The sequence below is a fragment of the Mauremys mutica genome, chromosome 2 (genome assembly GCF_020497125.1).
Source record: "Mauremys mutica isolate MM-2020 ecotype Southern chromosome 2, ASM2049712v1, whole genome shotgun sequence".
Classification (NCBI taxonomy): domain Eukaryota; kingdom Metazoa; phylum Chordata; order Testudines; family Geoemydidae; genus Mauremys; species Mauremys mutica.
Window position 1 is genome coordinate 283,779,583 of NC_059073.1, and position 26,399 is coordinate 283,805,981.

A 26,399-nucleotide genomic window follows, 5' to 3' on the forward strand; every position below is an offset into this window, starting at 1 on the left:
TTAGCTCCCTGCTATTCAGACGTGCCCCCGTTAACATTATTCTGAGGCTCATCCTCTCTTGCTAACACTATCCAGATCTGGTCTCTCCGTTATTCTCTAGCTGACTTGAGATGTGGGGATTCTAGACTATAACTGCTAGAAACGTGTGGATTGATTTAAACTGCCTGGCTGTGGAAAGAGATTTAACACCATAACCCGAAGCCTGGAGAGAGTTTGCTGTGGCGTGATGCTTTTGGGTGCTGTGTGCTGCTGAATCCAAGGTATGGAATTCATATTCAGTAGGTGCATGGGTTTTCCTCACTTGTTTGCTGTTCTCACTACTAACGAGCACCGGACTAGTGGGGGGAGATAATGCTGACGTTTAAAACTGTTTCCCCAAAGATGGCAGAGCTTCAGAACCAGACGTCATCTAAAGTGAATGGCAAGAAAATGGAAGAGGACTTACCGCCCCCTCCCCTGCAAGACTCATTCCAGCCCTCTACTTCCCTGGCTGGGAGCCAGGATTCAAACCCACTGCCTCCCCCTAAGGAATCCTTCTCAAAGTTCTACCAGCAGCGCCAGGTGAATGAGCTAAAGAGGCTCTACAGGCACATGCATCCTGAGCTGAGGAAGAACCTGGAGGAAGCTGTGACTGAGGATCTGGCGGAAATGCTCAACACGGAAGATCCCAGTGCCCAGGCCTCCGTGAATCTGGATGCAGTGCTCCCGGGGGAGGTTCAGTCCATGCGCTGGATCTTCGAAAACTGGACGCTAGACTCTATCGGGGAGCATCAAGCCACCAAGAAGTTGGCAGAGGAGGAAACCATCCCAAGCGGGGATGTGAAAAGCACCTCCAGGAGGTTCGAAAGCCAGTCGTTAAACGGAGACAGGCTATCTGCGTTGACCGAAGTGCCCATGACAGTCCACACCAAAGGGGACGTGCGTACAGCCCGGTGGCTGTTTGAAACCCAGCCGCTGGACTCCTTAAACAAAATGTACTCAGATGAAACAGACGTGCAGGAGGCAGTTCTCAAGGAGCCTGTTCAAAGAGGGGACGTGAAAGGTGCCAAGCAACTCTTTGAAACCTACTCCCTGGAAGCGCTGGGCCACTACAGCTCAGTGGAGGAGCAGAGTATCCTGCAGCTCAAATCAGAAATCCAGGAGCTAAAGGGCGATGTCAAGAAAACCATCAAGCTGTTCCAGACCGAGCCACTCTGTGCCATCAGAGACAAAACCGGCAACATCCACGAGATCAAATCCGTCTGCAGAGAAGAAATACAGAGCAATGCGGTCAGGACAGCTCGCTGGCTGTTTGAGACTCAGCCACTGGATACCATCAACAAGGACACCTCCAAAGTGAAAATTATCCGGGGGATTTCATTAGAAGAGGCAGGAAGGAGGGATGTCAGTGGAGCAAGGTGGATGTTTGAAACTCAGCCACTTGATGCAATCAAAGAATTGACAGTGGAAGAAAGTGATTTCAAGGCTTCCATGGATTTCGTTGAAGGGGCAGATGTCAGTAAGCAGCGCCTACTTTTTGAGACCCAGCCTCTTGACTCTCTGAAAGGAGAAGTCTCAGACAGCGGCCCAGCCAAGGAAGAAGTCATCGGTGGTGACGTGAAATCTACACTCTGGCTGTTTGAAACCCAACCAATGGAAACCCTGAAAGATAATTTTGAAGTGGGCCATTTAAAGAGAGTGGGGCTTTTGGAAGAGGAGAGGGGGGATGTGAAGCAAAGAAAGCATGTCTTTGAGACCTGTCCCCTTGGCAGCATCTCCAAGGCATCCTCTGAAGACCCCCCCTCAGCCTCTAACGTACAAGAGGTGATGAAAGGAGATGTAAAATCTTTCAAGAACCTGTTTGAGACTCTCCCATTAGACAGCATTAAGCAGTCTGATGCTGAGCCTATCACCAAACAAGAAGAGGAGATACCAGCTGGGAACGTCAAAGCCAACCAGTTCCTGTTTGAGACAACACCTTTGTACGCCATCAAAGACAGCTTTGGAAACTTCCACAAGGTCACCTCTGTAAGCAGAGAGCAGGTCATGAGCGGCGATGTCAAGAACTACAAATGGATGTTTGAAACCAAACCTTTGGACCAGTTTGATGACAGCACTGAGAAGGTGGATATAATCAGAGGGATCACAAAGCAGGAAGTGATAGCTGGTGATGTCAGAACAGCAAAATGGCTCTTTGAAACCCAGCCCATTGATGTCATCCATCACCAAGCCAACCCAACAGAAGAGCACTCCTCGGTGAAAAGAGAGGTTACCCAGCGGGGTGATGTAAAGACTTGCAAGTGGCTGTTTGAGACACAGCCCATTGACACCCTATATGAGAAAGTGGAGAAAAAGCAGGAAGGGGAAAGCTCTGTACCACAGGCTGACGTTAAGTCGTGCACGTGGATGTTTGAGACCCAGCCCCTGGACTCCCTGAAAGGCCAGGAGGAGCAGTATTTGCAGGTCAGCAAAGCATACTGCCAAGATGACTTACAAGGAGTTGATGTCAAAACTGTCAGACATCTGTTTGAGACTGAACCACTGGTCACCAATGCCTCCAGTGAGACTGACTCAAAGAAAATGGTCAGGTACTCCAGCCACGTGGAGATACAGTCAGGGGAAGTGTCTCGGGTGAAGGAGTTCTTTGAAACCAAGCCCCTGGATGTACCGGGTAAACTGGCTGCAGCCATGAAGGAGAATGGAGTCCCTGCAGATGGGAACATCGAAGCTGGATCAGTGCACAAGTTCACCTGGCTCTTTGAGAACTTCCCCATGGATACTATAAAGAACAACACTGAGGGCATCCAAGAAATCCCCCCCGAGAAGGATATCGAGGGCGGGGACATCGGAGGCAAGAGGTTCATTTTTGAGACCTATTCCCTAGACCAGATTCATGACAAGGTGGATGAGACGGAGATCAAGAGGATTCAGGAGGAGACAATGAGCAAAGCCAGCATCAAGTCCTGCACCATGCTCTTTGAGAGCCTCCCCCTATATGCCATCCAGGACAAGGAGGGGGAATACCATGAGGTCACCTCAGTGAAGAAGGAAGAAATAATGAAAGGCGACTTGAAAGGTGCCCGGTGGCTCTTCGAAACCAAACCTCTGGATCAAATCAAGAAGGAGGAGGAAGTGTTCATCATCAGGGCTGTCACCCAAGAGGACATCAAGAAAGGGGATGTCCAGTCTGCCCGATGGAGGTTTGAGACAGAGCCTCTTGATTCCTTCTCTGGGGGGAAGAGGTCTGTGGCCAGGACAGTGGATGATGTACAGAAAGGAGACGTCCAGTCCAACAAGCAGCTTTTCGAGTCTCAGCAGGTGAGCCAGAAGAAATATGTGAGGATGGTCAGCGTCAGCGACGTCCAGCAGGGTGACGTGAGGACATCCACCTGGCTTTTTGAGAACCAGCCCATCGATTCCCTGAAGGGAGAGTCTGAAGGAAGCTCCAGCATGACCACTGTGCAGAGAGAAGACAGCCAGAAAGGGGATGTGAAGCGCTGCACCTGGCTGTTTGAAACTCAGCCCATGGACAGTCTCAAAGACCCTGAGGGGTTTGCCAGCACCCATGCCCCAGAGGTGGTCCCTTGTGCTGATGTGAAGAGCACAACGTGGCTGTTTGAAACCACCCCTCTGGATAAACTCAGCTCTTCTAAACACAGAACTGAAACTGAGGTGAAAGAGAGGACAGTGAGGGGGACTTTGGAAGGCCTCTGCGCCTGCCAAGCCATCCAGCATGACGGGATCCTCATCGAAGCCAATGACGTAGGGAGCGTGAGGATGGTGAAGTACCAGTTCAGCAGGCAAAGTACTCCAGAGATCCAAAAGGAAGAGATTGTGGGAGGCAATTTGCAAAGGATCATGCTGCAACTACTGCACAGGACCAATGTGGAGCCCCAGGGGATGCTGGTGGAGGAGGACGAGGAGGGCAAGATCAAAGTCAGCCCGCTGCAGCTACTGGACCCAAGCGAAGCCGATAAAAGCAAAGAGGAGTTGAGGGATGATGTTGCTAAGGCTCTCCAAAGTCTCCTTAGCCAAGATGCCTCCATCAAAAAGGGAATGGTCATGCAAGAGACAGAGGTGGGGTCAGTGAAGATGACTATCTACTCCCTCCTGCACCACTCCGTCCAGCAGGAAGTTGTCAAGGGGGATGTGAAGTCAACTATAGGGAACCTGCTGGCTTCCTCACAAGAGCAGAGGATGATGGCAACCGTCAAACGGGAAGACAACGAGAAGGGGAATGTCCAGTTGTACACCAGCTGCATCGAGAAGGGAGACCTGGACTATCTAAAGAACCTGCAGCGGGAGTCCGAGATAGAGTCCCTCGTCTCCTCTCAAGCAGAGCAGCAGCCAGCTGAACTCATCCAGCAGGATGTGCAAGGGGCTAATATGCCTGCCTTGCAACAGGAAGAGCCAGCAGAAAAAGTGACTGCAGATGTAGGACAAGGGGGCATTAAGGGGGCTAAAAGAGTGCTCATGTGTGAAGCTGTTAGCAAAGAGAACAAGTTAGAAAGAGAGGCAGTGCATGCAGGTGGACAAACCCTGAGCCTGCCCACAGGGATGGGAAAGGAAGATATTGTGTGTGGGGATATTCAGGCGAGCCCACAGTCACTGCAAAAGGCTAAGAATGGCAGCAGGAAGGCAGAGAGAGAGGAGAGAGTCTCTAGAGATGTGAAGGAAGTAAAGATTGCACCACAGGGAGCAGCCTCCACCCAAGTGGCAGCTCAGAAAGATGACATGGCCAGAAGCCAGTGTTCAGTGGCAGGGGAAACCAGCCAGACGACAAAAAAACTGGAGGAGCAGGCCCTTGGAAGTGATCTTCAAGCCGCAATGCAGAGTCTGAGGCTGGCCACAGCTGAGGCGAAAAGCATTCAGCACCAAGTCCAGAATAAGCGCCACAAGAGCACGGAGGAAATCCATCTCGCCTCTAAGCAGCAGGCACCCAGCATTCCGGGGCCAGTGAGCCTGCAATCAACTGTTCGCCAACAGGAATGTGCATCTGGCAAGCAGCATCAAGCCAGTGCCACCGTCAGAGTCCAGGAGTTATCCAAGTCCCACGCAAGTGTGCCTCAGAAGAGCATGATGTCTCACAAAAAGGTCAGTACTTCCGAGGAAGTACAGGGAGTGCAGCATTTGTGCCAGAAAAGCCAAGTTGTACCTAGTGCAGATGTTAGCGTTAAGGATGGTCTGTGTACTGCCAAGCCAGTGAAACCCTATGTAAACCCTTTTACTGAGTCTGAGAACAAAGAGCAATCAGTGCAAGAAGAAAGAGAGCAAGATGTTATGCTCAGAGGGGATGTAAAGACAGCTATCAGAGCACTGCAAAGTGCTGCGACAGAACAGAGACAAGTAGAGAAGGAGGATGTTGTTCGAGGTAACTTAAAGGCCACTCTTCAGTCGCTGGAGAAGTCTAACGTTAATGTCTCCAAAGGGGATTTTAAAGCCGCTATGATATACAGAAATGCAGGGCAGTCATATTCCATATGTAAAAAGGAAAACGAGACTCAATCAATTAGTAACCAGACAGCTGTAGTGGCTTCAGGGTCCCAGTCTGATAATGACTTTCCTCCTCCTCCCCCAGTTGCTGTGATGAAAACTAAGTGTTGTCCACCCACGACACAAGCAAGAGAAGCTGCCCCTTCCCAACCAAGCAAAAAAGATGAAGCCCTGGGATGTTCTGCACCCATGCACAACGCTCTCCCTAAGACTCTCACTCCCACCTCCACCAAAGCCAATGATCAGAGGCCTTCAGAGAAACCAGCGATTCCCCCCAAACCGGAAATTACTGCCCCACCAAGGAGGAAACCCATTCCACCTCCAAAACCTGAGCGCTTCCTGCAGGAGGCACCTTCACACCCTGCTAGCAACAGTAAAGGGAGGTTGACAAAGCTAGTCCCACCCCCACTGCCTCCTAAACCTCCAGGCCTGAGCGAGCTAAGCAGAGCAAAAACCCCACCCATGAATCAGGCAAAGGACTCGTGTTCTGCTGATGCCTCAGCACAGGCGGGATGTGGGGACTGTCACTCAAAGGGCTGTACTCCTCAATCACCAGTGGCCAATGCTGTTACAGTAAAGAACTCTGAGAAGAAAGCACCGAAAGACATAATCAAAACACCTCTTCAGATAGCAGAGGAAAGGTACAAGGCAATCAAGGAAGAACAGGGCAGGCAAGAGTCAGTAGACTCTAAGACGTCAAAGCCACTTAAAAATAGAGTGACTGGCTCTGAAACAGAACAGGTGATGACCAAAGAGAAGGCAGCAGCTCCAAGGAACTGCTGTCCAGCTGAGGAAATTCAGGGACACAGACTTTCATCTGGCCAAGAGAACAGCTGCACATTAACATCAAAACAAGAATGGCTGGATGGATATCAGACAGGTCTTACTAACCCTGAGAGTGAGAATAAGCCAAGTACCTCTCCTAAGAATCAAGCTACCCTTCTGAGACAAGGATCTGCCCCAGCACTAAATGCCTCACCTAAGACAGAAAGTGCAAGCATGTCTAGTACCAATGGGCCATGGGATAATCAGAGCACCACCCAGAAAACAAATCAGAGAAGACAAGAAGAGCCTTCAGCATCTTCCCATCAGCATTCCAGGGACCTTTTTAAGGAGCAGCAGCAGGTGAACAGCAGACAAGGGGGACATCTTGAAATGAAGAGGGAGCAGCTTGCACAGAAGCCAGTGGTGGTCATGCGAGAAAAGGCCTGCAGAGAAACGGAGGATGAACGTCGCAAGAGACTGTCTTTCCACAAGGAGGAGATCATGAAGGGCAGCGTCAAGGAGGCTATGGAGATCTTTGAGAACCTGCGGAGGCAGGAGGAGCTGCAAGAGATCCTGACCCGAGTGAAAGAGTTTGAGGAGGAGACATTTAAGGTGGACGTGAAAGCCCTAAAGAGCTTCTTTGAGAATGTCCCAGAATGGGTGGTGCATCAGAAGCCTCACCAAGTGACGCAGCAGCACAAGGCCGAAAAGACCGAGCAAATGGCGAAGGAAGACTCTGACAGCGTCTCCTCTGTGGAGCTGGCTTTTGAAGACCTGGAGAGGGCAAGTGCTGAGATCATCCACCTGAAGGAGCAGACGCTAGCTAGGTTGCTGGACATTGAGGAGGCCATTAGGAAAGCTCTCTATTCCGTCTCTAATCTAAAGTCAGAATCAGACATAGCTGGGCTCTCTGGGCTCTTCAAGGAGTCGCTGGGGAATGCCCAGAGCCCTACAACCAGCAACAATATCCGCAAGATCAGCATCGTGTCTAGCAAAGCCAAGCAAGAGAAAGCAGCACAAGGGACGCTGAATGCCGCATCTGTGGGAAGTGCAAATGAGTCAGAAAAGACGGAGATGCCCAAAGGAGAGTTAGAGGTCCCCTGCATCATTCAGCAGCGCGTAAATTCTCCATCATCTCCTTCCTATATCTCCATTGAGTCTGCTGCCAGAAAGCCTGCGGAATCACCCAGGATGGCATATTCCCCCTGGGATGCCCCCTTACCAGATTATCCCAACATGCCAGGAAAAGGGGACACATTCACTCAGGACATCTTTAACTCATTAACTCGCAAATCAGTGGGGTCCGGTGGATGCAATCCAGCTCCCTTGGAGAATGAACACGAGCCCATCCAGATGAAGATAGGATCAAACTCAATTAGGCAACACCATCTCAGCAATGAGCGTCATCTCAGTGGCAACAGTGACAAGGAGACGTGTGCACCGGACTCATCCAAAGGCAGCTGCCATGGTGCAATCAAAGGAGGCTTTTCTGACTACAAAGCTCCCCTGAACATCTCTAGCCCACAGAATCCAAGGAGGCAGAAAAGCATATTAGAACTGCAGACCGGTCCAGATGGATCCAAGCTTTACGGAGCCACCAGAACTGTGACTGAGCAGTACGAGGAGGTGGATGAGTTTGGAAACAAGATCATCACTTCATCCACCACTGTCACCAAGCAAGCAGAGACCCAAACCTCCTCTACGTGCAATGTGGTCTCTCCTCCCCGGTATGAGATAACCGCCTCACCCCTCCTTCGGAGGTACCTAAACAGCCCAGGTGAAGATTTCCACTCCAATGGCAGCTTCCAGGAAACAGGGGTGGTCTTTGTCACTTTTGGCAACTCCAAGCCAAAGAAATAGAAGGCTTTGAATGTGGGAGATGCTAACCAGGTAAAGAAGAAACAATGAATTCACTGATTTAATAACCATGTGACATACAGGAACTCCACCAAGCCTTGTGATTCTTTTAGGATATTCTCCTAGCGTTTGGCGTACAAATACAATTCAGGGCCACCACTTGTGGTAAACAACATCCTTCGCCTCACTAACCCGACAGACTTGGAGTTACCCCACATCCGAAGATCTGAGTCTTCGATAGCAGCACAAGCAAGAAAATAAACAAATGGGTGTTTCAGGGTGGTTTCTTCACCTCTGAATAGTGTTTGCGGGTGCGTCCAGGACATCTCTCAACACAGGCAGGAAAAAAGGACAACTAGAGCCAGCCAAAAGAACTAGCCTGTCTGGGTATTTTGGAAACAGACTCATTTATCCTACCTTGTCCATCTCTTTCCGATATCAGTGCAGACCTCCCAACAAACATATGTCATCTCTCTATCACACACACACACACACACACACACACACACACACACACACACGGATGTGTTGGAATAGTTTTTGCTCAGCTATTAAAAGAAAGAACATCTTCAAATTGCTTTCACGGGGGTGGGAGGAGAGATACTTAGCAGAAACCAGTACAATAGCAAGTATTCAGTACTACCTAAAACTGTATAAATCAGGATTTCCAGAATGTTTGTCAGTGTCATTCCCCCTAAGGTGGACATGAAGACAGATACTCTAGTTAAGACTGTATCAAGTTCAACTAAAGAAATAGATGGTTATTGCTTTCCTTTCTTTCTTTTTTAGACCTGTAATTTATTATTCATTATATACAAAATCTTTTATTTTAGTGTCCATGCATTCTTATGTTTAATTTTTAAATCCATTTTGAAACTTTGTAAAGAAATTTTCTTTTTATTATGAACTTGTTTTGTACATTCTCAACTCAAGATATTAGTTTTTTTTTTAATTTTTATTTCTGCATTTTGAAGGTAAACATTACCTCTGAAAATACTCTGGTTTGGTTATTTTCTTTTGCCACATGTTTGATTCAATTCAAAGTATTTAGAATGCCTCTGCTGATGAACTAGTTGTGTCTTTCATTGTCACCACCAACCTTTATCAATGAAAACTAAAAAGAAAACAGAGCTAGAACTGGTAGAAAAAAATGAATTTTCAACACAAATGTATTACCAACAACAGCAAAAATCCACACACACAAAAAAAATTTTATTTTTCCACATTTTTCCTCTTTTACAACCATATTCTTTTGAAAATTCAGAATTAAAAGAAAAAATCTGCATACTTTGACCGGCTATAAAAACATGAGCAAAGAACGTGTCTAACGTTTGATAAGTTGATTGGAGTTACTTAGGGCTACCTTGTGATTTGGTCATACAAGACAGCAAGAACACCTCTTCGCTGCCGTCCAGCTCTGAGCCAAGCCTGGTGTGAGCAGTCACACTACAAAGCCACATCCCTGTTAGTGTGTCCTTACTGGGTGCTGCGCTCACGCACGTGCCTCACTAGGATTTCTAGGGGCATAGCCCATGGCTTTCAGAGCTACAGTGAAATGAGCTGCTCTGTGATTCTTTTCCAATGACCTACGGGAGAACTTGTCTGTTTTTCTGGGCACAGTTGTGGGACGGCATTGGAGGACTATCAGCACTGGAGTGGTTTAGACTGTGTCCTCACTGCAAAGTACGTGGGTTACCTGCCTGAGAAAGCAGCACTTGGGTTTTAGCCTATACCCCAGATAAGCCAGCTAGTCCAGGTGTAAATCTAGGTTAACCAGATGTCCCTGTTTTATAGGGACAGTCCCGATTTTGGGGTCTTTTTCTTATATAGGCTTTTATTACCCGCCACCCCCATCCTGATTTTTCACAGTTGCTGTCTGGTCACCCTATGTAAAGCACCACCAAACTCAGGCCAGAGGGGTTAGTGTGTGGATTGCAGCTGGATTAGGGACAACACCTGCTTAAGAACCCTCTGTGCAGGCTGCTCAAGGCTTGAGTTAACAGGCCTTCTCTGGAGCAGGCTCCAGCCCCATTACTTGTTGGCCAACACCAAGGTGTAGCAGTTCACTGCTAGTACAGGCCAGCAGCAAATTACTCCCTCTCCCCCAGAGCAAGGAGGAAGCAACGGTGTTGCGACTCAGCGGGGTGTCTGTGCCCCTCAGGGCTACGTGTGGGGCAGTGCAGCTGATGCCCTCTGCTCAGGGTCTGCCTAAAGTCGCAATCTAGCCCTTCCTCTGGAAAGGAAAAGAGTTAGTCCGGATTTTTCTCAAGCTGTGTGAGATCATGGAGGGTCTATTAAAAAATTAACCCAGCAGTGCGGCCTAGTGGTTAAGACCCTATGGATTCTCTTCCCAGAAATGTCAGTGGGCATGTTGGGTGACCTTGGGCAAGTCACTTCGCTGCTCGGTGCCTCTGGTTCCCCTTCTGTAAGATGGGGCTAATGACACTGATTTATTTTGTAAAGCACTTTGAAAAGCACAGTATAACAGCTGGGAATTATTATTATTATTATTATTCTTTCTACCAATTCCCCTTTGAGATAGAAGGGGTTCTGACACTTACACTGATGATTAACAAGAAGAAAAAAAATGAAAGAAAATATCTAGTCCTGCCGCATGTAGTTAATGCATGGAACCCGCTGCCTCGAGATACCCAAGGAAGTTAAAGTGGCTAGATTAAAAGATCAGGGTCATTCTATGCTTGCCCAGCACTTGGTGAACTGAGATAAGGAGAAAGGTAATCAGACTTCATACTTCAGGACATAAGCTGATCAACTGTGGGGAAGCCAGAAAGAAACCTTGTCTCCCATATATGGTGCTGCATGCATCAGTCAGCTATGTTATGGCTGGTGTATTCCTTCCTTTGAAACATATGGCATTGGTCCCTGCAGAAGGTAGGATGTCTCATTGGGTCGACCAAATGATCAGATGCAGAATGGAAACTCATGGAAGATACATTAAGAAGGAACACAGGGGCTCATCCAGTGAGCCGATATTGTCATGTGGTGAGGATCTGAGTTCACTCCTCACTCCCTGGGGAACAGGGTCTGAGAGAGCTATGCTCTGGAAGGAGGGAGCACCTCACATATAACTCTAGGGTGACTCTTCCAGATGACATATGTAGTAGCCCTGATAAGCTCCAGCCGGAGCCTTGATGAGCCTTTCTTGGAGCATAGGAGCAGGGGCGGCTCTAAGAATCCCGCCGCCCCAAGCAGGGCGGCGCGCCGCGGGGCGCGCTCTGGCGGTGCCGGTCCCGCGGCTCCGGGGGACCTCTGGCAGACGTGCCTGCGGAGGTTCCGCTGGTCCCGTGGCTCCGGTGGAGCTTCCGCAGGCATGTCTGCAGGAGGTCCACCCGAGCCGCGGGACCAGCGAACCCTCCGCAGTCATGCCTGCGGGAGGTCCCCCGGAGCCAGCTGCCGCCCTGCCGGCAAAATGCCGCCCCAAGCGCGCGCTTGGCGCGCTGGGGTCTGGAGCCGGCCCTGCATAGGAGGACCCCTTGAAATGGAAAAACAAGTATAAGGAACAGCTCCAGCCCTTAGAAAGAATGCACACACATCCAAGAGTGATTTTTAAAAGTGGAAAGATAAGGGATTTGGCTTTGGGCCATGTTAAATTTAAGTTGATGGTGAGACATCCAGGAGACAAAGTCAGAAAGACAGGAGGCAAAAGGGCAGTTTCAGTTCTGACCAGAACCCAGAAGAACAGAGATGCACAAAACAATAAAGCAATGGGCAAAACCACGTAGGTCCATGCAAGACACCATCCATTGAGTGCACCTGGTCTTGGAAGATAAAAAGACATTCAAGCATTTTAGCTCCTCCAGCATTGTTTTGTTCAGGATAAATTCTGTAAACAGGACTAACCGGGTTTATTTTGATTTTTTGGAGTTGCTATAGAAAATGTTTCCACACTGCTTTTCTTATTCCTCCTTGACACAATATTAATTAGTTTCAAGTTCCCCATGTATTTGGTTTATTTTATTTAATTTTAAAGACAGCTGCAAAGCTGCTTTAGCAAACTGCATATTGCTTGCATGGGCTGTGTAATCTGGTCCACAGAAACTCAGATAACCCCAAATATCTTGCACTGCCAGCACTTAATAAATAATCATCTTATTATTTGCATTGCTGTTTTTTATGGGCTTTTCCAGTGCCTCAGTGAGCCATTTATGAGGCTGAAGTAATTTGAGAGGTCTTCCTTTCAAGCTAATTTCATCAACCAGGAATTGAAATATCGTGACAAGATAGATGTTGCATTATTTCAGCTCTATATGTGGCCTCTTGAAGCATGAAAAGAGCCAAAGAAAAGCAAAAGCAAATACCTGCAACACAAATACATGTTGAAAAATCAACACATTCTCACTGCCTCACCACCATTTGAGACCCTACAATAACAAACCAACAGAGGGTTTTTCCTCTCAACTTCCAAGCAAGTTTGCATACTGCTTTCGGGGGTCTTTGGATATAGTGCATGATATTGTTCCAAATATTTTCCCTGCTGCGTCTGTCTGCAGAGAACAGCGATCGTTGTAAACATTGTATATTTGCAAGATGAAATTCAAAAAAAGCAAGTGTAGATTACTGCACTTAGAAAAGAAAAATCAAATGCACAAATACAAAACCATCTAGGCAGTAGTACTGTGAAAAGGATCTGGGGGTTACAGTGGATCACAAATTGAACATGAGCCAACAATGTGATACAATTACAAAAAAGACTAATAACATTCTGAGATGTAGTAACAGGAGTGTCACATGTAAGACATGGGAGGTAATTGTCCCACTCTCCACAGGCGAGGAGGCCTCAGCTGGAGAATTGTATCCAGTTTTGGGCATAACACGTTTAAGAAAGATGTGGTCTGATAGGAGACAGTGCAGAAGACAGCAACAAAAATGATGAAAGGTTTAGAAAACCTGACCTGTGAGGAAAGGTTAAAGAAAACTGGACATGTTTAGTCTTGAGAAAGAAGACTGAGGCTGTGGCTACACTTAGCACTTCAAAGCGCTGCCGCGGCAGCGCTTTGAAGCGTTAAGTGTAGTCAAAGCGCCAGCGCTGGGAGAGAGCTCTCCCAGCGCTGTCCGTACTCCACCTCCCTGTGGGGAATAACGGACAGCGCTGGGAGCCGCGCTCCCAGCGCTGGGGCTTTGACCACACTGGCGCTTTGCAGTGCCGCAATTTGCAGCGCTGGAGAGGGTGTGTTTTCACACCCTGCTGCAGCGCTGCAAATTTGTAAGTGTAGCCAAGCCCTGAGAGGGGAATCTGATAACAGTTTTCAGGTATGTTAAGGGCTGTTATAAAGAGAATGGTAATCAGTTGTGCTCCACTGAAAGTAGGGCAAGGCTTAATCTGCTGCAAGGGAGATTTAGGTTGGCTATTATAGGAAAAAATTTCTAACTGTAAGGGTAGTTAATCTCTGGAATGAGTTTCCAAAAGGAGGGTGTGGAACCCCCATCATTGAAGGTTTTTAAGACTAGGTTGGACAAACACCTGTCACATCTGGACTAGGTTTATTTGGTTCTGCCTCAGCACAGGGGACTGGACTAGATGACCTCCCAAGGTTCCAGCCCTCCGTGTCTATGATTCTATGAAAGCTGATGGGTGGATTGAATGGGGCAGAGGAGGGTACGTATCACACTTATTATGCAGACCCAAAACTTCCATTCATGACTGTGTCCCTTTAAATAATATCACACCAATGAAACAACAAAAGGAGAGAGGGACAGGTTGAAGGGCCACCCTTTACTCAGCTAGTTAGGCCTACAATGGCTGAAGCAGAATGTAGAGTGCATGTCCCTTCAATCATTGATAGGATACTCCTGCCACATTAGGAAACAATAGAGTATAGTAGAGGTGGAGTCTCTGCCTGAAATTTGAACCTCCCAACTGTTACCAAGTTGCATCACCACCTCAACCCTGAGTTGGCTGGAGTTTTGTCATCTGTGAAATAGGCTTGGGAAAGGAAAGGGGCTTTGATTCATGCTCTGTCCCTAGACTCAGGCCTTTCTACGTTGCTCTTCTTTACTCAGCCCTAAGAGAAGCCAGGCAACTTTCTCATATCACTAAGAATGGACACGGCCCCAAATCAGAAGCCTCTAGACTAGCTCAACTAAAGAAACATTCTGCATGCCTCCCAAATGTTTATTAAAATTACTTCCCGACCCCATTAGTCAACCCACAGACCTTCACCTGTAGCCCAACTAAATATATTTGCTTCAGCCTCAGGGAAAGAGTTGAACATGAGGAGCCTTTCACACTGCAATCAAGTCCACTGGCATTCAGGATTGGGAGGGCCTAAGCGACAGTTCTGTTTCTCACACATTCATACCCGGGGCACTGGGGAGGCCAGTAACTCGTAGAAATACTGGATTGATAATCACAGAATCATAGTAGCTGGAAATGGAAACAACTTACTACTCATTGACTCTGTGCCCTACAAAGAATGGATCTAATCCCCCAGTACAGGAGGTATCAAAGAGTAAAGTTATATCACGCTTGATCTTAGCCAAAAGGCCAAAGCACCTGTAATGCCGAAGACCATAAAAGCTTTGTGCAACTGCTTTCCTGCTCAGAGCACCTGGAGACAGCGAATACTAACGGCAGGCTGTAGACTTGAATTAACTGCCCAAACGCTTTGCTGGCACAGAATAAAGGCTGCCCAGGACTGCCTCGTGCCCTTTCAGAATGTGGAAAGTGGCTAAACTTAAACCTCTGAAAACCAGGAAATACAAAGTTAGGATACATGCCAACTTCTGACATTTCCTTCCGACTCCTTTTTCCACAAAGATACAGCACTTTGAGGAGTGACACTGATAGGTGAGATCCCTTGGCTCATGTAGATTGGATGAATTATTGTCAAAAGTTGACATTTGTTTTCTGTGTTCATTTTTCATGATAAATGTAAGCTACTGTGTTGACTGAGGACAGTATCTGGTATCTAATCAGTCAATGTTGACCATAGGCCAGTTCTTAGGCCATGTCTACACTACAGGCACAACAGACTAGCTATAGCACTGTAGCTATGCCGCTGTAACCCTGTAGTGTAGACACAAACTACACCAACATCAAGGGCTTTTCCATCACTGTAGGAACTCCAACTTGCCGAGCAATGGTAGCTAGGTTGACAGAAGCATTCTTCCATTGACCTATCTGCATCTACGCTAGGGGTTAGGTTGACATAGCTAAAGTGCTCAAGGGTGTACATTTTTCACATCCATGAGCACCTCAGTTATGTCAACCTAAATTTTAAGAGTAGACCAAGCCTTAGAATAGAGCTTTCTATTATGGGCACCTTTCCTGATGTCCAGCAATCCCTTTGATCATACAGCCATCAACAGTTTCCACTACTTGCTTTTCTTTGATGACACTCAGTCCCATTGTTCAAGAAATGGTAAGTCACATGATTACATTACCCGTACCACATTACCTTTATCATTTAGTGTCTTTCATCTTCCCTCTATTTAATTGATGCTGTTTTTCTTGACAATACTTCTAAAGTAAAACTGGAGTCTTTATAGTGTGGATTTTAGAGCACTAAGGGCTAGTCTACACTGGCAACATTAAAGTGCTGCTGCTCTCATTGGAATGCTGTTCTAGCAATATCTAGTTCTAGGCAATGAAAACCAGGTTGAAACATCAAATAATCTGGGGGGAGGGATAGCTCAGTGGTTTGAGCATTGGCCTCCTAAACCCAGGGTTGTGAGCTCAGCCCTTGAGGGAACCACTTAGGGATTTGGGGCAAAATCAGTACTTGGTCCTGCTGGTGAAGCCAGGGGACTGGACTCAATGACCCTTCAGGGTCCCTTCCAGTTCTCTGAGATAGGTATGTCTCCATATATTATATTATGATATTCCCAGTCAGGCATCCCTTTTTTTCTTATACTTTTAAAGAATCAATAGAGTGCAAAGCTTCCACTCCACCCTTATATCTGAGCTGATACAGCTTTCCATGGAACAGTGCAGAGGTTGGTCCCCCTCACTTTGGGAAGAACGCCTAACTCCACTCACTATGACAGACTAAACAATTAGTGGGGTTATGACATTATTGCAGACTGGGAAACAGAGAAGGGCTGGGATTTTTCATCAGATGGCACATACTTTTTTTTTTGCTCATTTGTTAACACCTGCTTACCTTGTGAAAGACTCAGGGCTGAAAATGCTCTCATTTTAGCTTACCTGTCTTCCCAGGAGTCAGTCATCCAGCAAAAAGCAAAATGACTTCATATAGCTGGTATTTTTAAGATAAAAAAGTGGTCTAAAATGATTATGCATCAATTAAAAATAAAGAGCACAACATTTCCCCCCTTATCAAGTCTCATTTCAGACACGTGTGGGTGTGATGTTGTAATGGAATAGTCCTTGGTGTTGCCTTCGGTCAGGACTGAAACTGTTGTCCCCAGGCCTAGTCCCCCTAAAAGGTAGGATGTAAACTTGCCTCAGTCTCTTACGGGTTCCCTAGGGAATTACATTCAGCAAACTGGCAAACCTGCCAGCAGACACAGAGCGCAAGTGATCAGAGAACAGCAGCAAAACACACAGCAGAGCCAAATCAAAGCAAACATGGAAATCCTTTCAGGAAAAATTAGACTTTTCACTCATTTGACCAGTGGATGTTGGCCCAGGCTCTAGTTACTAAGTCACTAGTGCAATGAATCAGAGTTAGGCTTTCCTTGAGTTCAGGGGTCAGCTCCTACCAACCCTCTTCCAATCTCAGTGAAGGCTCTGAAAGAATTCATCAGGCCAGATGAGCTTCTGCTGAATAGTGTCACTGTGAAAACAGATCTCAATGAAATAGCTACTTTACAGACCATCCTGGCAACTGCCCATACAAACTACTTGTGGCTGCTTCAGTAGCTGAGCTAGGGTCTCTGCTCCTTTGCTCCGCAGAAACAACGTGGTGAGGGGTGCTCTAGGGCTGTACAATGCATTCCAAAGCGATTCACTGGGCCAGTTCACGTCAGTAAGAGTTTGCAGAATCAGGCCTCAATATGAGGCTTACACTGTAAAATATGGGCCATAATAAAACATACTGGATGGATGTGCGCCCCGGGCTGTTACTGTAGCTAATGGAGAAATAACATTTACATTTGCTGCCTTTGTGTGATTTTAACTGCACAACCTATGAGAGCATTTCTTACACTGGGGACAGGGCCGGCTCTAGGTTTTTTGCCGCCCCAACCAAAATAAAATTTGGCTGCCCCCACCCCCGCCCTGGGCCCACCTGCACCCCCTGCCGCCCCAACCCTGGGCTCTGCCACACACACACACACACCTGCACCCTCCTTCCGCCGCAGCCCGGGTCACTCGTAACTCATTCCCAGGGCGGGTCATTCAGCAGGAATTTGGATGTGCACAGAACACAGACAGGATTGGTTCCCATATGGTTACAGAGCTGCAGTAAAGTGGAACAATTTTCAGCTTGTGTGACTGGAGGATATCTGGATGCATATTATAAGACTGTCCTCCATAAATGAGGAAAAGTTGAGGTGCCTTTATTATTCTTTTGTTCCACTCTTTCTTTCTATGGGGAATTTGCCAATGCAATATCACTGTCTTCCTTTTAAACAAATAAAACTAAAAAAAAAAAAAAAAGGCAATGGCTGTTGAAAATAGCAATTCCAGTCCTAATAACCACTGGGAAGCATTTCTTCCTCAATTTTATCCTACTTTTTCTACAGCAAATTACAGTGGATCAGTATATTTGATTTGGGAGGTATGAAGTAACAGCTGCCCAAATTGAGCTTGAGCACTCCTGAATTTTGAGGGTGTTCAAATCTGGAAGGCAGGTGCTAGATTGCCTTTCTGAATATTAGCTAAATCTGGAAAGGAAAGGTCAATTTCTGCTTCCATGACTCAGAAGTGGAAATCCTCCTAAGTGCCTGGTACTGTAGGCCCAGGCCCAGAGCCTCCCCTCCCTTACTTTTCATTTAAATTCTAGTGGGATCCACGTACCTCCCTTGCTAGGCTTCAGATAGAGAGGTGCACTGCCCATTTAGTCCCCCCAATTCCTTCTTTGGGGGCTGCAAGGGGAGGTCAGACCAGTATCCCTAAGCCAGTCTGGGGATGTCTTCTCAAGGGGATATCTGGGCCAAAGCCTTCTACTCCTTGAGCACACTTGTTCTCCATTCACAGCAAGAGGCAGCATGAGGTTTCAGCTTCCATACTCCCTCCCCCTCCCTTTCCTGTTGATTGCTGCCAAGGGAATGCTGGGAAATGTAGTTCTTTCCCTGCTCCAGGGCTGGCTCTATAGGCAGGGAGCTAACCAAGGAACTACAACTCCCAGGACCCCCTGTTGGTTCTCAGCCCCCAGGCTGGATCCCTGCAGCTGCCGCCCCTGCAAATGGGTTGCCCCAAGCAGTTGCTTGCTTTGCTGGTGCCTAGAGCCACCCCTGACTGAGGATTGGTCCATCTGGTTTTAATAGGGTTACTCTAAGGGCAGGTCTACACTACGGGGGGAAATCGATATAAGATACGCAACTTCAGCTACTTGAATAACGTAGCTGAAGTCGAAGTATCTTATATCGAATTACTTACCGTCCTCACGGCGTGGGATTGATGTCCGCGGCTCCCCATGTCAACTCCGCTACCGCCGTTCACGTTGGTGGAGTTACGGAGTCGACATGAGCGCGTTCGGGGATCAATATATCGCGTCTAGATGAGACGCGATATATCGATCCCCGAGAAATCGATTGCTACCCGCCGATACGGCGGGTAGTGAAGACGTACCCTAAGAGTTTACAGCATCAGGTTCTATGTGTGTCGATTTGTCTTTTTACTCACTCAGACTTGTTAAATGGTTCTGTCTGCTTGTGGAGGAAAGGTTCAGGGCAATTCTTGTCGCTTCCAGACTCGTTCACCCATTTCTAACTGGACCCCAAACAATGATCCTATACATGACAGCAAATAGCTTGGACCAACCAGGAATTTGAGAGCTTAAGAAAAAAATTAACATCATTTGTATATGACGAGAAAGTTCAACAAGAGGATCCAAATCAGCAAAATGATGTTGCATGTTTAATTGCAGATGTTGGGGTCACAGTGTTATTTAACTATGGGTTTGTCATTTCAGTCGATGATGAAGGAGGTATGTTCCTCATGCCTCCAGCCTATCTCTTCTATGGAGTGTGTGGCAGCCAACAAGGTCCTTCTGCACCAGTCATGCTTCTGCTGCAAGCTCTGCAAGAGGAAGCTAAGGTAAGTAGTGGGACTAGGTGCCATTTACTCCTGAGGGATCTCAAAGTGGTTTACAAAGTGTGGGCCCAGCAGGCCCCTCCAGTATCCTCAAGATGGGGATCTGTGGGCCACCTGGGAAATCTCACAGCCATTCAAAAGAGCCATCCAGTTTGAGACCCTCTGTTCTACATTGTGTGGTGCCTGCATCAGACATTCTTAGTGTTTAACACATGCACAGTGATAATAATCAGTTGGAAAATGGGCTTTTTTTCTGTGGAAAATTCAACAACAAAAATCAAGTGTTTTCCTCAGAATTTTCCGTGGAAAAATTTGGCTTTTTGGTGAAAAATTGAAAAGAGAAATATTTCAATTTGGAAATGCTGCTGTGGCATCTCATGGGAGTTGTTGTTTGGAGGCCTCTTGTTCCCATTCTCCTCTGTAGCTGGGCTTCCTGGTCAGACTACATCTCCCATGATACATCGTGGTCTCCCCTCATGGAGAGGTGAGACATTTGTGTCATGGGAGTCCTGGATCATGGTGCATCAAGGGAGATGAAGTCTGTTTGGAGAGCCTGACTCACAAAGGAGAATGGGGACATGAGGAAATGGAACTACAGCTCCCATGGTGCACTGCAGCAGGATATCCAAATAGAAATATTTCAGTTTGCAGGTCTTTGGTGTTTTGACAAAAAAAATTCCATAGAAAGCAGAAACTTCAAACATCCAAACATCGGAAAAAATAACCCCAGCTTTACATACAACATGATGGGGGCTAATTTAGCTACAACGAGTCAGGAAAAAGATCTTGGAGTCATCGTGGATAGTTCTCTGAAGATGTCCACGCAGTGTGCAGAGGCAGTCAAAAAAGCAAACAGGATGTTAGGAATCATTAAAAAGGGGATAGAGAATAAGACTGAGAATATATTATTGCCCGTATATAAATTCATGGTACGCCCACATCTCGAATACTGTGTACAGATGTGGTCTCCTCACCTCAAAAAAGATATTCTAGCACTAGAAAAGGTTCAGAAAAGGGCAACTAAAATGATTAGGGGTTTAGAGAGGGTCCCATACGAGGAAAGATTAAAGAGGCTAGGACTCTTCAGCTTGGAAAAGGGGAGACTAAGGGGGGATATGATAGAGGTATATAAAATCATGAGTGATGTTGAGAAAGTGGATAAGGAAAAGTTATTTACTTTTTCCCATAATACAAGAACTAGGGGTCACCAAATGAAATTAATAGGCAGCAGGTTTAAAACAAATAAAAGGAAGTTCTTCTTCACGCAGCGCACAGTCAACTTGTGGAACTCCTTACCTGAGGAGGTTGTGAAGGCTAGGACTATAACAATGTTTAAAACAGGACTGGATAAATTCATGGTGGCTAAGTCCATAAATGGCTATTAGCTAGGATGGGTAAGAATGGTGTCCCTAGCCTCTGTTCGTCAGAGGATGGAGATGGATGGCAGGAGAGAGATCACTTGATCATTGCCTGTTAGGTTCACTCCCTCTGGGGCACCTGGCATTGGCCACTGTCGGTAGACAGATACTGGGCTAGATGGACCTTTGGTCTGACCCGGTACGGCTGTTCTTATGTTCTTATAAACTTCTAGTGAAAATTTTCATTTTAATCAAAAACCAAAAATGTCCATCATAAAAGTATTTTGATGCAAACTTTTCAACTAGCACTAATAATAATTCTTTCCCTCACACATAGTACTCAACTGCTGTCCTGATGTGTGTTTTACAGCTTGCATAACTACACTGCCCTCCATGAGGCGTTTTACTGCAAAGTCCATTACAAGCCGCTTGTCAAAGCCAGGGGAGGAAGCAAGGAGGAAAAGACTGAATGCAAACAACAAGATCAGCAGGTACACACAATGCTAACACCAGGCCTCGGATCAGAGCCCAGGATTAGATATAACAGGGCAGAAAAGAAAATTGTGGAGACAGAGAAACTGCAACCCAGATCCTTTAATTCACATCCACATCTAAGCTTGGGGCCACCTGATGGAATGAGACAGCTGAGCAGTGAGTTTGCCTCGAGAAACCAGCTGAGAACTAGCTGTCCGCCTTTGAAAAAAAGCTCTGCAGAGGCAGCCAGAAACCATGACAAACCTGGAAAGAGTGAGGGGCGAGACACTACATTGAATTTACAAACCTCCCAGGCTGCAGGCAGCAGAGCAGATGGGGTTATGCTCAAGACACATGATGGAAAATCAATAACAGAAATGGCTGTGAAAAAGAAACCGAGCCTGTTACCTAGGGTCACCTTTCTAAAGGAGGACGGGCAAGGTTTTTCCTGGGTTAAAGCAGGGGGTGGGAAAGGAGAGCTCAGAGATGGTAAAAAGAAGCTGGGGTTCATCGAGGGAAACGTGGTGAAAGCTCCGAAAGGAAAGCAAGGGAGCAGAGTATCAGAGAAAGTTGCTGTGTTCCAGCAGAGTAAACCCAGACTGGAGAGTAAGAGTGTTCCTACCACCTCGCCATTAGCACTGGTGCCTGTGAAACCTCCTGCCCGTGGTTCATTCATCTCCCATTCAAAAGCATTAAGAGCTACTAATTGGGCATCTACAATAGCTGTTCAGGCTGATGCTCTCTCTACTGCAAAATTCCTGCCAAAGGATAACAAGCTTAGTGTAACTCGCTCCACCAAGGGCCTGTTTAATGAAGGAAACATAAACCTTAGCCTAGAGATAGCTGAATCTGTTCCCGAAATTAAAGTTAATTTGCCTGAATTGACTCTATCCACGAGTTCCAATACACAGGACCAGCAGCATCCCGAGGATACTGGGAGCAGCCCACTGGCCTCTCACGTACTAGGAGAAGCTGAGACGCACAGCGTTCCAAACATGGTACCAGAATGCGGAGCAGGGAGCTACATTTCTTCCCAGCATAAGCCTGAAGCTCAGATACATCCAGCTGAACATGATGCTGTCAATGGCAATGAAACAACTTGCCTCCCCAGTAAGGCAATGACATCTTACACAGTGGCTGGTTCACCAGAGCTGGGAGTTTTGGTGCCATTACTCCAGACAGCTGAGCAGGTGAATGAGGATTCAAAGACAGACAGCCAAGAGTTCTCTGGAAACCTAATGCCACTAACTTATGAGGCAAATGTGCAGGGATGTGGAGAAGACCTCAAAAGCCCTGGGGCAGAGGTTGAGAAGGTGAAAAAAATGCAGCCAGAGAGCAAAGAGTGTTACGAATTTATGGCGCATATTCCTGGACATATCTCTCAGGAAAGCAAGCCAGAAGGAAGAGCCATCTCTTCAGCTGGACAGGCAGGGAGAACAAATGATCAAACTGGGTCCTACTTACCAGAAATAGAATCTCAAAATGCGTATGATCCCCTAGTAAATAGCCCACAAGGGGATATTTTCATAGATAATGTTAAATTATCTACTAGGGACATTTCAGGATCAATGGACACACATCTGAATGCAGCCAGCACTACTGGGATCTCACATGAGAAGCCCAGCAGCTCAGAAGATACTAAACTCAAGTCAAAGGGTCAAGAGGACACTTTGGGACAGAGCATCCTCCACATTTCTGAGCCACTGGGCAAAAAGTTAGAAGCTTTCAGATCTAATGAAATAGCAGACCAACCTGAAACTCACCTAGCAGGAAATGGGAACATGGATGTGAAACCCCAATATGAAAGTGAGTCACATGGAACTGCTAGTGCTCCCCAAGGCATGGGGACTAGAAATGGTCATGCCAGGAAAGATACACTCGCAAAAGCTTCCAGCTTTGGGAAAAATCCCTTTGCTAGGCTTTTTGCTTCCGAAAATAAAGGCAGCACCTCAAAGAAAGCGCTTGCGGGGAAAAAGAAATCCACTAAGCCGCAGTCTGCCTTGGTGACATTATTTGGCTATTCCTCAAATAAAGAAAGGAATCCAAAGGAAAGTCTTACAAAACCTTCACCAAAACTTTCAGAGCAAACAAACAATGGAGATCAGCAGGAACCTTCCCAGACTGGAAACTCCTCAAGCCAGTCAAGGCAAGAGGTCAACAAGAGAGAGGAAGCATCAGATGCTGTTACTCAGATCGAAAGAGCAGAGGCAGCCCCGCAAGATTCACCGCAGAATTCAGGGTACCACGTGGGAGATGGACTAAGTGAAAGTTTTCCACATTTAGCCAGCACTGAAGTCTTAGGGTCCAATGTGCTTTTGTTGACTCCTGGTGCAGACAGTTTGAATAATGCTAGAAATTTACATGAGGCACCTCTTGAATTTCATGACCAACCTGATTTAAATATGCAAACTGCACAACAGGGTGATGCCAATTGCTCATCTTTGATTCCATCAAGGGACTCTCACGAAGAATCTCTAGCAACCAAGGAAGGCAGGCAGCTTTCTATGGGACCGACAGCTGCAGCAGACACTAGACTGAGTCTGACCAGTGAAGGAAAGCATTATGACACATGTCTACATAAAATGGAAAACATGGCTGGCTTGGATGATCAAGATTCAAAGATCAAGACTGGAACCTTTTCTACATTCAGTCAGTTAGGAATGTCACACAAAGAAATTGACCTTCCCTTAGAAGACAGAGATCTTTTAGAGTCCACTACACTTTTGTTGTCTGCAGGGGCCAGTAATTTTAAAAGCACAAGCAAAAACTTTCCTGGCATCAGTGTCACAGATATCCAATGCCCAGCTGATTCAGACATGCAAAATTTGCAAGTGAAGGATCAACCTTCCTCCAATTTAAATTCCTCAGAATTATACAATACAAGTCCATGGCAGAGAAATGACCCTCAGCTGTTACTAAAACCCAGCTCCCCTCTCCTGATGGAAGAAGACCGTTTAGATATTGACGATACTCATGGAAATCGGAACTCTGAGCTGTTACAGCAGTTTGATCTAGACTCCAAGCTTCAGGTGGATAGAGATGATCCTTTTGGACTGGGTCTCGACACTAGACAACCAACTACTGATCATCTGCATGCTTGGGGAGACAACTTTCAACCAATGGCCACATCTACTCCCCACGTTTCTGAGCCCCTTAATGATATCCTGGATACCTTGAATACTGAGGCAACAGTAGCACTCCAGCAAGCACTGATGACAGTGGAAGAGTGTGTACAAGCACCAGATCTTCCATAGTATTGCATGATGTCCAGCCCCGCGCAAACCGGACTTTACTTAATGATGGTTTTAAAACCCAAGACTGGTTTATATAGATGTGATTAATGGATAAAAGCACAAACACGCACATGCACATACCATTAATTAGCTGACACTGGAAGACGTTTGCTTCACAAAAATCAGATCAGAAATCCAGCCAGGAGGTGACATTAGTGCTGAATTTGAACGCCTGTGATAGTTTTTGAATGGCATGGAGATCAGAGTTTGAGATCACAGCCCAGGTCCTAGTGGATAGGTGTCCATATCACAGAATCCACGATCACAGCTGGATCCTTGTCAGCAGTCTCCACAGAGAACCTGAATTGGCCACAAGGACTAACCTACCTTTTCTCACCACTTGAACAGGGCCTCTTCATGTTGGAGCTGAAGCACAATATCAGAACAGCAAGGAGAAAGCTTGAACTGCTGTTTTCTAAGTTATAATGGATTCATAGAGGCCTTCAGGCTCCAAAGATGTCACTCTAGTAAGCTTTCATGGGCAACAAATTCAATCAGAAACCAGAAGGGAATAGCACTGTCATTTGAGAATCTACCTCTCCTTAATAAAAATGACAGCAGCGGAGATGCAAACTGTGCAAAGAAACAGAATTTCCCATCACTTTTCACCATGTTGTTTCTATAGCACCTAACAATAATCCTTGACTTCCTCCTGCCTTCAACACTGGTGATCTCTCTCCACCTCCTCCACATCCTGCCCTCCCCTTGGCTTTCGTAGCACCTTCCTCCCATGGTTTCCCCTTGTCAGTCTAGCAGCTTTCGCAGCATGTCCTTTGGCAGTTCCTCTCCTCTGGCCCATCTCCCCTTCTCAGCGGGAGTCTGTAGCAGGGTGGTTACCCTACTCCTGCCCTGAAGGGGTTAAAAACAGCCCTGGGAAGGGGCTGTGGCTGGAGAAAGCAGCCTTTAGGCTGGGCTGATTGGGGAAGTGGCTGCAGCTGGGGCCACACCCCAAACTGAGCCCAGGGCCTCATAAGAAGGCCAGGGAAGCCGGAATGGAGCAGTCTCTCTCTAGCTCTAGAGGGAGATGGGCCTGGCTGCAGGGAGCTAGACAAGAGGTACCTGAGTGGAGCAGGGCTGGGGAAAGGCTGGGGAGCTCCAGCCTGGAAAGCCCCAGGCTGCAGCCTAGCTATTGGCCAAAAGCTACTGGGGGTTGCAGAGGGCAACCCAGGGGTAGGCCAAGGCAGCAGGTCCAAACCCCCTTTGCCGATGATGAGTGGCGGATACTGCAGTCTGCCCCAGTGAACGAGGGGCTAGGTGGAGACTGGGCAGTAGCCAATACTGAGGCAAAGTGGGGATAGTGGGGTGAGGGTCCCCCTGGGAGGGGGAGACCCAGTAAAAGGCGCACCGGGGTCCAGGGAGGGACACGGGGGCCAGTAGCTGGAAGGCGGATCACCGGCCTGCAGCGGGCGCTCTGGACACTGGACTGAGCTAATTCCCGAGGATGACCAGTAGGAGGCGCCGCAGGGGCGAGTTCGGCCCGTTACAGAGTCCCACAAGATTCTCCCTGTGTGGGTGCGTGCCTGTTTATGCATGCATTGCTCCCCTCTGCTAGATACTCAGGCCCTATATACTGCTAATAGTAAGCTTCCTTTTTCTAAAGTGCAGGGGTCCTGTGCTTCTTGAGAGAAGTTCTATCCCCTGCTGCTGCTGTGACCTTCAGCAGGGCCACACTGTGCAACTTAACAATAAATGTCACATCTTGGCTAGCCATGGATTTGTTTCAGGTGTAACCCACCTTCCCTCCCCCTATGGAGTTTGCCAGCTCCTGGAGCGCTGGACTGAGCCTTTAGAAGATAGCTGTCAAAGCCCGCAGACCCCACTCCCGGCATACTTGGAGTCAGGGTTGAAACAGACAGTGGGGTGATCTGGACCAGCAGTCCACTGGACAATGACAACCCAGGGCTGCTCAGCCCTCAGCAAGTTAACAGAGGAAGGGCCAGTCTGACAAAGAAGGCGTCCCTCCTAACTGTGCAGGAGGCCAAAGCGGGATGGGTGGGG

The 26,399-nt window shown here is 47.2% G+C and overlaps 3 protein-coding genes across 3 annotated transcripts in view; 2 read left to right on the forward strand and 1 right to left on the reverse strand.

The window, feature by feature from the left end:
• XIRP1 (xin actin binding repeat containing 1) overlaps positions 1-8,881 on the forward strand; it is a 53,187-nt gene extending 44,306 nt beyond the window's left edge. The window contains exon 8 of the mRNA XM_045004350.1: positions 382-8,881. Within this exon, the coding sequence (XP_044860285.1) occupies positions 382-8,097 (7,716 nt within the window). The 3' untranslated portion in view covers positions 8,098-8,881. The remainder of the gene's footprint in view (positions 1-381) is intronic.
• LOC123363411 (solute carrier family 22 member 13-like) overlaps positions 1-26,399 on the reverse strand; it is a 59,404-nt gene that overhangs the window by 3,170 nt on the left and 29,835 nt on the right. The gene's annotated exons all lie outside the window — the stretch shown is intronic.
• Positions 19,099-25,309, forward strand: LOC123363410. Its single transcript, XM_045004351.1, has 2 exons — positions 19,099-19,279; positions 21,005-25,309. The coding sequence occupies exons 1-2, from the start codon at positions 19,110-19,112 to the stop codon at positions 24,360-24,362; spliced, it is 3,528 nt and encodes a 1,175-aa protein (XP_044860286.1). The 5' UTR covers positions 19,099-19,109; the 3' UTR covers positions 24,363-25,309.

What these genes read in the sequence shown, in the direction of transcription:
- LOC123363410 (XM_045004351.1), top strand. Translation starts at nt 19,110, where the DNA reads ATGTTGGGGTCACAGTGTTATTTAACTATGGGTTTGTCATTTCAGTCG. An exon ending in CTCTGCAAGAGGAAGCTAAG is followed by an intron (nt 19,280 to 21,004) that starts GTAAGTAGTGGG and finishes TGTGTTTTACAG; the next exon opens with CTTGCATAACTACACTGCCC.